General features: G+C 47.5%; 2 protein-coding genes across 2 annotated transcripts; both read left to right on the top strand.

The window, feature by feature from the left end:
• The first annotated feature begins 7,211 nt into the window (after nt 1-7,211).
• On the top strand, nt 7,212-7,605 carry LOC123059533 (abscisic stress-ripening protein 1-like). The gene is made up of 2 exons (XM_044482076.1): nt 7,212-7,343; nt 7,453-7,605. The coding sequence occupies exons 1-2, from the start codon at nt 7,212-7,214 to the stop codon at nt 7,603-7,605; spliced, it is 285 nt and encodes a 94-aa protein (XP_044338011.1).
• A 4,185-nt stretch (nt 7,606-11,790) lies between these two features.
• On the top strand, nt 11,791-12,566 carry LOC123059532 (abscisic stress-ripening protein 1). Its single transcript, XM_044482075.1, has 2 exons — nt 11,791-12,075; nt 12,196-12,566. Exons 1-2 carry the CDS (start codon nt 11,944-11,946, stop codon nt 12,346-12,348), a joined length of 285 nt encoding a protein of 94 aa, XP_044338010.1. The 5' UTR covers nt 11,791-11,943; the 3' UTR covers nt 12,349-12,566.
• Nucleotides 12,567-14,223: the final 1,657 nt, after the last annotated feature.

The following is a 14,223-nucleotide window of genomic DNA, read 5'->3' as shown; positions in this document are numbered from 1 at the left end:
CGGTGAAGACGGGGACGGGGCGTGACGGACCGCTAAACCTAGACAAATATTGAGAAAAATGGAGCTTGAAGGTCGAGCTTGGAGAGGAGAAATCTTAAGTAGTGTGGCTCGGGCATTCTATCGAACACCTTATGTGCATAGGAGGTGAGCTAGAGCACCACCAAGCCCTCTCCCCCTCAGCCAGAAAAAAACAGAGCAGTGTGCTCTGCTCTTACGCGACGGGTTATATATAGGCACCTCATTGGTCCCGGTTGGTGGCATGAACCGGGACTAAAGGGGAGCCTTTGGTCCCGATTCAAGCCACCAACCGGGACCAATGGTGGTGGGCCAGGCGCGAGGCCCACTGGTCCCGGTTCGTCCCACAAACCGGGACCAAAAGGTCCAGATGAACCGGGACCAATGGCCAACGTGGCCCGGCCGGCCCCCTGGGCTCACGAACCGGGTCCAATGCCCCCATTGGTCCCGGTTCTGGACTGAACCGGGACTAATGGGCTGACCCGGCCTGGACCGTTGCCCCCTTTTCTACTAGTGTATGGTAGGCTATGTAAATAAAAACACCAACATATCGAAGCGAAAGATATACTATATGGTTTGAGTGTGCCTGCATGCCTCAAACAGTCAAAGGGCTGGATGAATCTGCTTGATAATCTCAAATCAGCACATCGACATGGTGTGCCTAGCATTTTTTTCATCGTATAATTTTTACCCTTCAGAATAAATAAATATATTTTTCATTCATTTTGAGAATATTTTCTTATTTGTTTTGTCAGGAAATCTGACGTTTCACATCGACATGGTGTGCCTAACATTTTTTTCATCATATATTTTTTACCCTTCAGAATAAATAAATATATTTTTCATTCATTTTGAGAATATTTTCTTATTTGTTTTGTCAGGAAATCTGACGTTTTTCCTTGAGTTTGTATGCAGCACACGGTTATTTTTTCATTCTTTTTGAGAATCTTTTCTTATTTGTTTTTTAGGAAAACTGACATTTTTTCTTGAGTTGGTATACGGAGTGTGTATGCCGCAAATGGTGACCTTTTTCCAGTGTACATGCCAGCAGCTCCGGATCCCTTTCCTCCCTCCCTTCTTCTTTTTCTACAAAACATTTGTAATCATTGTAGTTCCTCCTTGGCCGAGCTACTTCATTCAACAAATTTAAATGAAGGCCTTTTGTACGTACTGATAATTAGTACTCCCTCCGTAAACTAATATAAGAGCGTTTAGACCACTATTTTAGTGATTTAAACGCTCTTATATTAGTTTACAGAGGGAGCATATCTTTTTTTTATAATTAGTACATATATCAAAGTAAAGGATGCTGCTTTTTTTGCATGGAAAAAAGATGCTGCACGCTATATATCAAAGTAATGAAGTCATTTTCAGTTACACGCTATGTATGCATGTTGACCGGGTAAGAAAATCGAGACGCCTTAGCCGTGTTGTTGCACGTACCGACCGACGCGGTTAAGCTTAGCGAACACGGCCCAGATGCCTTTGCATGTTTTTTTTTTGCCGGATGCCTTTGCATGTATTACAAGCTAGCTTTTTTGTGTGTGGGAAAATTAAAGCTAGCTAGGTGTATATGTCACTTCCAATCACAAGACAACGTACAAATGTGCGGCACGTACGGACATACTAGTATGTGAGAAAGGGAAACATTGCATTCGTAGGGGCAAGCACAGCCAAAAACCAGTCGTACTTAGTCAACTAAAAAAGAAACAAAAAAAAAACTAAAACTTGTGGTGCACGCTCGAAAGGTATTGGAAAACGCATACGTAGGTCTTGTGTTGCCTACTCGTGAAGGAAGCTCGAGCGTTTGCCTCCGTGCACAAGGCTATAGCACTATATAATGTCGTTGCCGAACGATCGAAAGAGAGAGAGAGAGAAACTAGCTTGAGGGCGAGATGAACACGGACAAACTTGAAAGGGTATTTTATGCTGCCGTAACTGCGCAGCTTTTCCGTTTTTTCTCTTTCCTTATTATCTGATTACAATTGCTAGTCTGCCCTCCCGGTCCGGCCGCCATGATCCGCGTAGATCGCGCTGCCCCGCGATCACGTCCATAGCGAGAGCCGGGCGCCCGAGAGGGAGTAACAGAAAACAAAAAGGAAACAAGGAGAGCTCGCTACATGCGCCTCCACAACCAACGTGCATGCCTGGGTCACATCCGACCCAGCTGCACTGATTATTTTAAACGGAAAACTATCTAGCATGTAGACGTGAGCTTATGACAAAGGCTAACATTCTCCCCTCTAAGCTCAACGTCCTTTGCTGATTTCCTTGACACCAAGCTTCTGACGCAGCTCAATGAACTTCACACGCCCAAGTGCTTTTGTCAATGCATCGGCCACCTGGTCATCAGATCCCACATGATCAAGCTGCACCTCTCCATGTTCAACACAGTCTCGGATTAAATGGAACTTGACATCGATATGTTTGCTTCAATCATGATGAACGGGATTCTTCGCCAGCGCTATTGCAGACTTATTGTCAATCAAGAGCCTGAACGCACCAGCTTTTCCCCCCTTCATTTCAGCAAGCAAACGATTCAGCCATAGGCCCTGGCAAGTAGCAGACGCCGCAGCCACGTACTCTGCCTCACAGGAGCTGATTGCCACAATCTTTTGCTTTTGGGAAGCCCATGTAACAGGATTGCTGCCAAGGAAGAAAATCTGACCAGATGTGCTCTTACGATCCTCAACATCGCCGGCGTGGTCACTGTCACTATAGCCCAGCAGCTCACTTTTCCCTGAAGCACGCCCATAGCAGCACCCATAGCTCAAAGTACTGCGCACGTACCTAAGTATCTGCTTCACGGCTGTCCAGTGAGTGACTGTAGGCCTTTCCATGTATCTGCTCACTATTCCAACTGCATGAGTGATGTCCGGTCTTGAGTGCACCAGGTACCTTAGGCTACCAATTATGCTGCGGTACAGAGAAGGGTCGACAAGTTTTGCAACGTCATTCTTCCTCAGTTTGAGCCGACACTCCATGGGTGTCTGACATCCATGGCACCCTTCCATTCCAGCAGCTTCAAGAATTTTCTCTGCATAGCTCCTCTGACACATCGTTATAGAATCATTGGATTGAGTTACCTCGATGCCCAGATAGTAGCTCAAGAGACCGAGATCACTCATTTTGAACAGCTCTTGCATTTGATTCTTGAACTCGCCGATGGAGGTCTTGCTGGTGCCGGTGATGATGAGGTCGTCTACATACACACCCACTAGCAGAAATGAGTGTGCATCACCGCGGCGATACACGGCATGCTCCAGTGGGCTGCGCGTGAACCCCAGCGTGCTCATGGTCTCGTCCAGCTTCGCTTACCAGGCCCTCGGAGCTTGCCGCAGCCCGTAGAGCGCCTTCTGAAGCCGCAGAACCTGTTGCTCCTTGCTGACGGTGAGGTACCCTGGTGGCTGCGCCACGTACACTTCCTCGGCGAGGTCACCATTGAGAAAGGCAGATTTTACATCCATATGGTGCACCTCCCAGCCGGAGTGCGCGGCGAGCGCGAGAAGCAGCCGCACGGTCTCCATCCATGCCACTGGCGCAAAAACTTCCTCGAAGTCCACGCCTTCACGCTGAACATAGCCTTTCGCCACCAAGCGGGCCTTGTACTTGAGGATGTTGCCGTCGGGATCGCGCTTGACGCGGTACACCCACTTCAAGCCAATGGCTTTGTGGCCAGCCGGCAAGTGGGCGAGCTCCCAGGTGTTGTTCTCGCCTATGGAGTCCATCTCCGCATCCATTGCCGCCTTCCAGGCCCCGTCGCTAAGTGCCTCAGTGATGTCGCGCGGCTCCTCTGCCGTGAGCAAGCACTGGTCGGGCTCCTCCCATACAGCCTCATGTTCTGTCTCGTCGAGAACATTGGAGAGGCGTCGGTACCGTATAGGTCGGGAGTCAATGTCGCGCCCATCATCATGCGTGGGTGGCGTGGCCCAACGCATCTCCCTCACTGCAGCCGGCGTGCAAGGCTCGGTCCGCGACATGCTGGGCGCCGATGCGGCCGGCGTGTCGGCGGAGTTCAGCGGCGACCCCAATGGTGGTGTAGAGGGTGGTGGTGCTGCGCTCCTCGGTGCAGGTGTAGGCGAGCAGCCCGTGTCCAGCTCGTGCACACCATGGTCATTTGCATAGACCACGGTGAATGTCGTCGGCGCGGGCGGCGTGACCGCGCCCTGTGCATTCCAAGTCCATGGCCTGCTCTCCTCAAATAAAACATCACGTGTGACTTGTACCTTTTGTGTAGCCGGATTGTACACACGATAGCCTTTGGATCCTTCCTCGTAGCCAACGAAGATCATTGGGGTTGATCAATCTGAGAGCTTAGTCACTTCAGGGCCAAGCTTCTTGACATGCGCCACACACCCAAACACACGTAGATGCAGCACACTTGGCTTGTGGCCGTGCCAAGCCTCATACGGCGTCACCACGTCCAAGCTGCGTGTGGGAGCTCTGTTGAGCAGGTACACCGCAGTCTTTACTGCTTCAGCCCAGAAATACGACGGCACGGCCATGCTTTTGAGCAAGCAACGCGCCATCTCGACGACGGTCTGATTCCGGCATTCAACCACTCCGTTTTGCTGAGGGGAGTATGGGGTGGTCGTGTAGTGTTTGATGCCCAGCTGCTCGCAGTATCCTCTGAACTCAATGGAGTTAAACTCACCGCCCCGGTCAGACCGGAATGCGCGAAGCCTGCATTTTCCCTCGTTCTCAGCCATTGCCTGCACTTTCTTGAACTTCTGATGAGCTTCATCCTTGGATTTCAGTAACTCCAACCACATGTATCGACTGTAATCGTCAACTATCAGCAAGAAATACTTACTGCCCCCGGTGTGGTTGGTGTGATTGGCCCACACAAGTCTGTATGAACAAGCTCAAGGCCTTTATCTGCTCTGTATCCGGCCACTTGAGGAAAAGGGGCACAGTGCTGTTTGCCCAATGCACAACCATTACAGTACTCCTTGACGCGGTCAATGACCGGCATCGCACGTACCATTTCCTTCGAAGACATGGCTCGTAAAGCTCTGAAGTGCAGGTGTCCCATCCTAGCATGCCAGCGCCAGGTGACATCTTCAGTCATGGTGAGGAGACAAGCCGGGGAGTCAATGCTTAGTACGCCCGTGTACAATCTGCTCGCCGTCTGTTTGACGCGAGCCAGGATGCGCCGGCCCGGATCTTGGATGGTCATGATCCCATCTTCAATCCCTATCCTGCATCCACCCTCATCCAACTGCCCTACTGAGATGATATTGCTGCGTAAGCTGGGAATGAAATAGACTTCAGAGAGAGCACGTTGATCACCATTCTGGCAGCGAAACACAACAGCGCCCCTGCCCTTGATAGCCACCAGAGAGCCGTCTCCGAATTTCACTGTGCCGTGTACACCTTCATCAAGTGTGGAAAACATGTTCCTCTCCCCAGTCATATGGCTGGACGCCCCTGTATCATAGTACCAAAGGCCATCGGGTGAAGGCACGGGAATTACTTTCTCCTCATTCAAGAACACAGCTTGGGGCACCACTAGCTCAGGTGTAGAGACGTTGGTGACCACGGCCATGAGCAGGCCCTGATCGTGTTCGTCGCGATCTTCGCGGACGAGGTTAGCCTGTTCCTTCTTCCCTTGTTCCTTTTGCTTCTCAAGCCATGACCAACAGTCCTTTTTCCAGTGTCCGACCTTGCCGCAATAATGGCATTTGCCTTTCTTCTTGCCGCCTGAGCCGCCGGATCCTCCCACGCCGCCGCTGCCCGGCGCAGGTCTACCACCGCCGCCGCCGTGAGGTTTGGGCTTGCCCGGCGACTTGTTCTTGCCGCCGCCGCTACCAGACAATGAACCGCCGCCGCCGCCCAGCTTCTCCCGGGCCAGCCACTCCTCATGAGTGAGCAGGAGGCACCCGGCGGTATGCGCGCCGTCGTCAAGGTCGTAGTGATCCTCACATGCAGAGAAGCGGCCGACAAGCTCGTCGATGGATATGGTTTTCAGATCAAGCAAGGACTCGATCGCCATGGCCATTGGGCGGTACCGACGCGGCACCACTCGGAGAAATTTCTGGACTGCCTTGTGCTCGGTGACGGGGTCGCCGTACAGCTCCAGATCGGCGACAAGGGCGGCGAGCCGCAGCCCGAAGTCCTCGACGGACTCCCCATCTCTGAAACGGAGATCCTCGAACTCCCGCCGGCGCACTTGCGCCTTGGCTTCACGGGTGCGCTCCCTGCCCATCCGCATCGTCTTGATGGTCTCCCACGCCGTCTTCGCCATGTCCTTCGCGGCCAGCACACGCATCATCTCTGGCGGAACGCCGGTGAGAATGATCTGCAGCGCGCGCCGGTCGTTGTTCTCGTCGGCGGCGTCGTCGGTCACCGCGGACCAGACGCGGGCGACCTGCAACTTGACTTGCATCACAAGCGCCCACTCCTGGTAGTTCGTGCGCGTGAGCATCATGGACGCCCCCGACTCCTCTCGTACCATGCGCTCCACCACGCGGTACTCGCTGCTGCCGCTGCCGGTGAGGCGCGTGAGCGGCCCTTGGATGAAGGCGTCTTCAGCGGCGACTTCGTGCCGCTCTTGTTCTTCTTCTCCTCCTCGCTATCCGACATGGTACGCCGCGGATCGGACACCGCCGGCCACCGGAGAGTGGATCGAACACCACGGCTTTGATGCCAAATGTCGTTGCCGAACGATCGAACGAGAGAGAGAGAGAGGAACTAGCTTGAGGGCGAGATGAACACGGACAAACTTGGAAGGGTATTTTGTGCTGCCGTAACTGCGCAGCTTTTCTGTTTTTTCTCTTTCCTTATTATCTGATTACATTCGCTAGTCTGCCCTCCCGGTCCGGCCGCCATGATCCGCGTAGATCGCGCTGCCCCGCGATCACGTCCATAGCGAGAGCCGGGCGACTAGGAGGGAGTAACAGAAAACAGAAAGGAAACAAGGAGGGCTCGCTACATGCGCCTCCACAACCAACGTGCATGCCTGGGTCACATCCAACCCAGCTGCACCGATTATTTTAAACGGAAAATTATCTAGCCTGTAGATGTGAGCTTATGACAAAGGCTAACATATAAGGTCACGCCCGGCCCTAAGGCCAAGCACTTCACCACCCACAAAGTAACACAGATCAGATCATACACACCGCCGGTCCGTGGATCACTTCACTCCATCGCTATTCCATCGACTGATGAGCTTTGTGAAAACTAGTTCGTTGGTGATGGGGCGCCACAGCAGCAGCAGCAGCAAAGCCGAGGCCGGCAGCGAGCAGCACAGCAAGGAGGACAAGCATCACAAGCACATGGAGCAGCTCGCCCAGCTCGGCGCCGTCGCGGCCGGAGCATACGCGCTGGTATGTCTATATTCCTAGCACTATTATTACCTTGCTATTGCACTCTTTCATTCTCAATTTGTAGTTTTTGTTAGTTACTTAGCATCATGAACTTGTGTTGATACCGTAGCACGAGAAACGTAAGGCGAAGAAGGACCCGGAGAATGCCCGGTCACACAGGATCAAGGAGGAGATCGCAGCCACGGTCGCCGTTGGTAGCACCGGTTTCGCCTTCCATGAGCACCACAAGAAGAAAGACGCCAAGAAGCACGGCCGCCATTGATCTCGGCACATATATATACCATGTATAGGCGGCAGCGCTCTAGCTACTTATACGGTTACGAGGTTTCCATTGTTGTCTTTTTTCAGGGTGTGTTATTCTTCATCATATGTACGTCTTTCTTGACAAAAGGCGTTTTTCTTATTAAAAAATGTAGCATCAAAACACATAGCATTATGAGTAACACTCGGCCTCTGCATAATTAAAATGCACATAACTAATTCTAAAAAGTTTGACAGAAAGAAAAGAAACAAAATCGACAAAACGGCAATAGTTGAGTCCTATAGATCAACACTATGCCTATGTCGAAAGTGGAGATGTGTCAATCCGGAGGTTATGTTGCCACCGATGTTGAGAAAAATCTCCGTAACCACCTGCTTCAATTGTGTACAGACCGCCTTGAATAGCGGTTGATACTCCGCTCGCTATAGTGTAGACCAAGTATATATGAAGCGAGTACTACACCGGAAAATAACTTATAGCGGAGAAATATTTTTGTCATTAAAACTAAATCATTTCTACGTAGTCATTGCGAACACATTAAGGCATATGCTCCCACCCTTATTATCATTTTGAACCTATTGGAATACCGTCCAACCAGTGACCAAAAATATTGGCAAGACTTATGGGTGGATACAAATTTGACGCTATTTGGATAACTCACAACGTAGAACATGCATACTTGCATTCAAAAAAGAGGTGTTTGATTCTCTCATCATGAATACAAAAACAACACTTCTTACTCCCTTTTCAGTTGCGCCGTGCGAGGTTGTCTTTGATTAGCACAACGACCCTACAAAGATAACACATGTAGATTTTGACCTTTAGTGGAATCTTCGACTTTCATAGTTTCTTATTACTATTCACGGGTACCTCAGAATTCATGGGTGCACGGTATATGGATCAGTCTACTGTGAAAGACCTCGATGTAGTAAGGTTCTAGCGAAACACATCCCGGCCTTGTGTCAGCTTAATCGAATCCTGCCTGGACAATAGATTATGCCATGACGTAAGTCGAGGCCCAAACAAATGCCACCTGAACGGAATATTCGGCGGGGATGAACTGAGCACCTACGCAATAGTATTATTCTCCTCGCGAGCGGCGATGTACAAGGATGTATATTGTTCTTGGAGACTGGCATCGCCTAGCCAGATGTCTTCCCAGAAACGAATCTCTGACCCATCCTTTATCGTGAAAGACCGAAAGAGATGTTACTTTGCCGGCATTAGGCTAGCCCAAAAGTGAGAGTCTCCAGGTTTCCAATATGCCCGAGACACCTCCTTTTGGCCTAAATACTTGTTGCGCAACATGGTTTGCCAAACACGATCCTCAGCAAGTAGTTTGAACAACCATTTATTAAGTTGAGGCCATTCTTGACATGTAGGTTATGAATTCCAAGGCCACCTTGGTCTTTCGGCCTAACCACACTCCATCCGTCCAGTTTGTATTTTTTTTCCTGTCTTCTTGCTAAAAGAATTTGGATCTAAAATAGTCCAATCTTTGCAAGACCCCTTTTGTTAGTTGGAAGAAAGAAAACATATAGAGAATCATAGTTGTGAGGACCGAGTTAATCAAAACCAGTCGTCCCCAAACTAAGAGCAGCTTTCCTTTCTAACTGCTCAATTGTCTATCTAGACACTCCTCTACATGCTTCCACTCCGCAATAGTGAGACACCTATAGTGAACCGGTATTCCCAAATACCTAATCGGGAATTGGCCATGTGTGCAACCAAATAGGTCAACATAATTGGCCGCTGACTCAACAACTGCTCTAAAGCAGAACAATTCACTTTGATGGAACTTAATTTTTAGACCCGACATTTGCTCAAACGCCAAAAGCAATAGTTTCAGGTTTCGAGCCTTGTCTAGGTTATGTTCCATAAAAAGAATTGTGTCATTGGGATATTGCAGAGTAGAGAGGCACCATTCACAAGGTGTGGCACTACTCCTACAATTTGGCCATCCTACTTGGGCGTTCAATCAGAATAGCTAACATACCAGCAACAATGTTAAATAACATTGGCGATATGGGGTCACCCTGCCGCCATCCTTTTTTGTCTGAAAGTAATGGTCACATCATCATTGACTTTGATGGCCACACTACCTCCAGTTACAAAGTTTTGGATCCCCTGGCGCCATTTATCGGAGAAACCTTTCGTTCTTAGGGCCTGTTAGAAGAAAGACCATTTGACTTGTCATATGCTTTTTCAAAGTAAATTTTGAATACTACTCCACTCATGTTTTTCTAGTGCATTTCATGAACGGACTCATGCAGGATTACAACAATTGAGTATATTCCTTCCTTGCATGAACGCCGTTTGAGACGGTCGGACCACATGTTTAGCCATTGAGTTTAACCTATTCGTAGCCACTTTGGTAAAACTTTAATGTTGACATTAAGGAGGCATATTGGTATGTACTGTTGGATCCGTTCGACCTCCTTGACCTTCGGCAAAAAGAAAGACTCGCCAAAGTTATGTCTGAATACATCAAGTCTCTCGGCATGAAGATAATTGAATAATTATAAAAGGTCATCCTTGATGATACCCCAGAAATTCTGACAGAATTTCGTGGGGAAGCCATTAGGTCCTGGAGCTTTATTGTGTACCATTTGGAACACCGCCGCTCTCACCTCCTCTTCCGAGAATGGTGTCGTAAGGATATCATTTTTTTCTGCCGTGACTTGTGGAATATCATCTGTTTGAGTCTCGTCAAAGGTGATGTTCCCTTCAGCCGTCACCCTGAATAGAGATTTGTAGTATTATGTGATAACATTTTGAGCTCTTCTTGACCTTCGATCCGCCCCTCATCTTGTTGGAAACTGTAAATACATTTCTTCCTATGCTGCCCATTACAATCAATTGGAAGTATCTTGTATTACTATCACTGATCAAAATGAAGTCAGCTTTGGATCTCTGGTAGTATTTGATTTCCTCTTCTCGCAAAAGCCTAGCCACCTTCTCATTAGATAGATTTTTCAATTCAATCTCTTGTTGAGATAAGGTGCATGTCTCTGCAATCTTCTCGAGGTCGTTAATAATGGTGGAGAGTCGTTGTTTTTCTTTTTTTATATTATGTTGGTGTGTTTCGCCCATCCAGTGAGGTGTTCCCTCATGGCCCTTATTTTAAAGTTTCATCTCTGAATCGGTGTACGACCAATGGCAGTCCGCTCCCAAGCATTCTTAACTATGTTCATAAATCCTTCCTGATATAGCCATTCCAATTCAAATTTGAAGGGGCAACGGGCGGATGGATTTATGGAGTTAGAATCAAGAATGATGGGTGCATGATCCCATAATGCCTCGATATGCTCAAGGGCTAGCACTGTTATGAAAGGAAATTTTAGTTCCCATTCGGTGTCCATGAGTACCCTATCAAGCTTCTTGTATGTCGGCACAGATCGATTATTAGCCCAGGTGAACTGTTGCCCTAACATAATGGCCTCTCGAAGATCCAAATTGTCTATCACAACACTGAATAGAAAAGACCAATGCAAACCAACCAGTGGTTGGATGGTTAGAGGGACTGTGGTGTCCCAGCTCACCAGGGTTTAAATTTTGGTGCTCGCATTTATTCCTGGATTTATTTCAGGATTTCCGGCGATGCGCATTCAGTGGGAGGAGACTTTCCTATCGACGACGAGGTGCCTACGGTGACTTCATAAATTTCAAGATGATATGTCGCCTCAGTCTTTCAGAGATGCTCATAGGGGTAGGGTGTGCATGCGTTCATGGGGTGAGTGTATGCGCGTGTATATGAGCGCTTGTGTCTGTACTGTGTTCAAAAAATAATAAAAAGGACCAATGGGTATGGAAGTCGTCGTTATTTTTCTCTTTCTGATACCTAAAAATATTAAGATTATCTTCAATAATCATTGAATACGGGTTATCCTTAGTCACGTTCACTAATTCATGAAGAAAAGCCGCTTTATCTTAAACAGCAGCAGCGAGTAGTCATTTTTAGGTACATGCCATGTATGCATGTTGACCGGGTAAGAAAATCGAGACGCCTTAGCCGTGTTGTTGCACGTACCGACCGACGCGGTTAAGATAGCGAACACGGCCCAGATGCCTTTGACGAGTAGTGCAAGCAGAGCCAAAAAGTATTGGAAAACGCGTAAGGTACGTGTTGTGTTTGCCTACTAGTTAAGGAGGCTGGCGCTTTTGCCTCAGTGCACAAAGCTATAACACCATATAAGAACACCCGCCAGCCCTAAGCCCTAGCACGTTACAACTCACAAAACAACCCAGATCACACATATATACTGCCGGCCCGTTGATCACTTCACTCCATCGCTATTCCATCCACTGCTGATCTCTTTGAAAGCTAGTTCGTTGGCAATGGGGCGCCACAGCAGCAACGCCAGCAAAGCCGAGGCCGGCGGCGAGCAGCACCGCAAGGAGGAGAAGCACCACAAGCACATGGAGCAGCTCGCCCAGCTCGGCGCCGTCGCAGCCGGAGCATACGCGCTGGTATATATATTTATATCCCTGGCATTGTTATTCCCTATCCCCTTGCTATCACAATCTTTTAGTCTTAATTTGTATTTCTACTTAGATATTTAACGTCTGGAACTTGTGTTGAAACTGCAGCATGAGAAGCACAAGGCGAAGAAGGACCCGGAGAATGCCCGGTCGCACAGGATCAAGGAGGAGATCGCAGCCACGGTCGCCGTTGGTAGCGCCGGCTTCGCCTTCCATGAGCACCACAAGAAGAAAGACGCCAAGAAGCACGGCCGCCATTGATCTTGGCACACAAATATAGCATGTATAGGCGGCAGCACTCTAGCTACTTATACGGTTATGAGCTTTCCATCATTGTCTATTCTATTGTATATGCACTCTTTTATTAACTAGCTGAAAGTTGTTGTCCTTGATCGTGGTGACTACGAAGGACGATGCATCATGCGTGTATCTATCAATGTATGATCGAGCATGCCTTTTTTTTATTAAGTACTCCATCCGTCCCATACTATAAGAGCGTTTTTAACATTACTAGTAGAACGCCCGTGCGTTGCTACAGGCTATAATGCATGCATATAAATGAATCAAAAAATAATAAGGGCAAAGCTAAATTTAGTATGTTAGGTGCACGTGCAATGCCATAAGGTATCACCCGAAGACCCTTGTCTTTGGAAGGTGCCCGTGCGCTGCCATAAAAAATCCAAGGGTCTTCAAACTATTCTTTTTGGATATCGACATAATTCATCTCCATTTCTCTCATACTCTGTGAAACCGCGCGCGCGAACACACACACACACACACACATTCTTCACCGCCCTTTTTTGGTGTGGGAGGGTGATAAGCCGCGCCTAACCATCGGCATGTGTATTCGGGCTTTATCTGTTTCTTTTCTTTTCTTTGGCTTCTCAATTTTTGCTTAGTTTTTCCTACATTTTGGCAAAAAAATGTTTTATTTTGCATTTTCAAGAACCGTGCTTTTTTTTTTGCAAGAAGCACATGTGTTGTTCTTCCAAAAAAGAAAGACACAACTGCGAGAAGCACAACCTTGCTTCATCGAGAAGCATCGCCTTGCTTCCATGGGAAGCGCGACCTTGCTTCGGTGGGAAGCACAACGTGTGCTTCTTCCACTGAAAAAGGAAAAAACACAGGCTTTTGTTTCCGTGAGAAGTACAACCTTGCTTGCTTGGGATGCACAGAGAAGCATAGAGCGTGCTTCCCGAAAAGGAATAGCATAGTTGTGCTTTCGTAAGAAAAAAATTGGAAAATACAATTGTGCTTCTGGGCACCGGGTTTTCATGAGAAGCACAACTTTGCTTATACGAAAAGCACAACCTATGCCACCTGAAAAAAGAATAAAAAAACAGCTTGTGCTTCGAAACAAGAAGTGAAAAATGCAATTGTTCTTCTGGGCACCGAGTTCATTTTTCTTTCATTTATTTTTGTTGCCATGCTTTTTGGCGACTGTGTGGATTTCATCCATCCTACCCCAATAATAATTGATTTTTGCTAATTATCATGTGCCTGAGAAATGTTTTGTTTCTGTCAATTTTTTTTGTCTAATGGCAGTGTACATTGCGATAACACATAGGCCAAGTTTCTAGGCTTGTTTTTGTTGTTGTTTTCTGTAGCCCGAAGTAGCCAACGTAAAAAGGCCTGAATTTGTTTCATGTTTTCTTCTTTAGCCTAGAACAATCCATGTAAAAAGGCTACTGGCTAGCTGGAGCAGCCCAAAGTTCACATACAAAAGGCCTGTCATGATCAATTGATTATTAAAAGCCCTGAAAAAATACACTCTCTATTCCTAAATGTAGTGCACATAATTTTTTCTTTAAAGTCCAACATTGTTTAGTTTGACCAAGTTTATTGAGAAAAATATCAACAAAAATAATACCAAATAAATATAATTTAAATATGTGTTTAATCATGTATCTAGTGAAATTTATTTAATACTATAGATATAAGATATTTTCTTCTAAATATAGTCAAAGTTTTGGAAGCTTGATTTTTTAAATTTTTTATGCACACTAAATTTGGGAAGAACGAGAGTAATCATTAAGAAACTCTTGTGTGTGTGGCACACATGCACGTATTTTTTAGAAAAGGAGGATGACCGCTGGCCTCTGCATCTGGGAGATGCATGCGGGCATTTTATTGATT

The sequence above is a fragment of the Triticum aestivum genome, chromosome 3A (genome assembly GCF_018294505.1).
Source record: "Triticum aestivum cultivar Chinese Spring chromosome 3A, IWGSC CS RefSeq v2.1, whole genome shotgun sequence".
In the NCBI taxonomy this organism is placed as follows: Eukaryota; Viridiplantae; Streptophyta; class Magnoliopsida; order Poales; family Poaceae; genus Triticum; species Triticum aestivum.
Note: the sequence above shows the minus strand (reverse complement) of the source record. Positions and strands in the feature narration are given on the sequence as shown.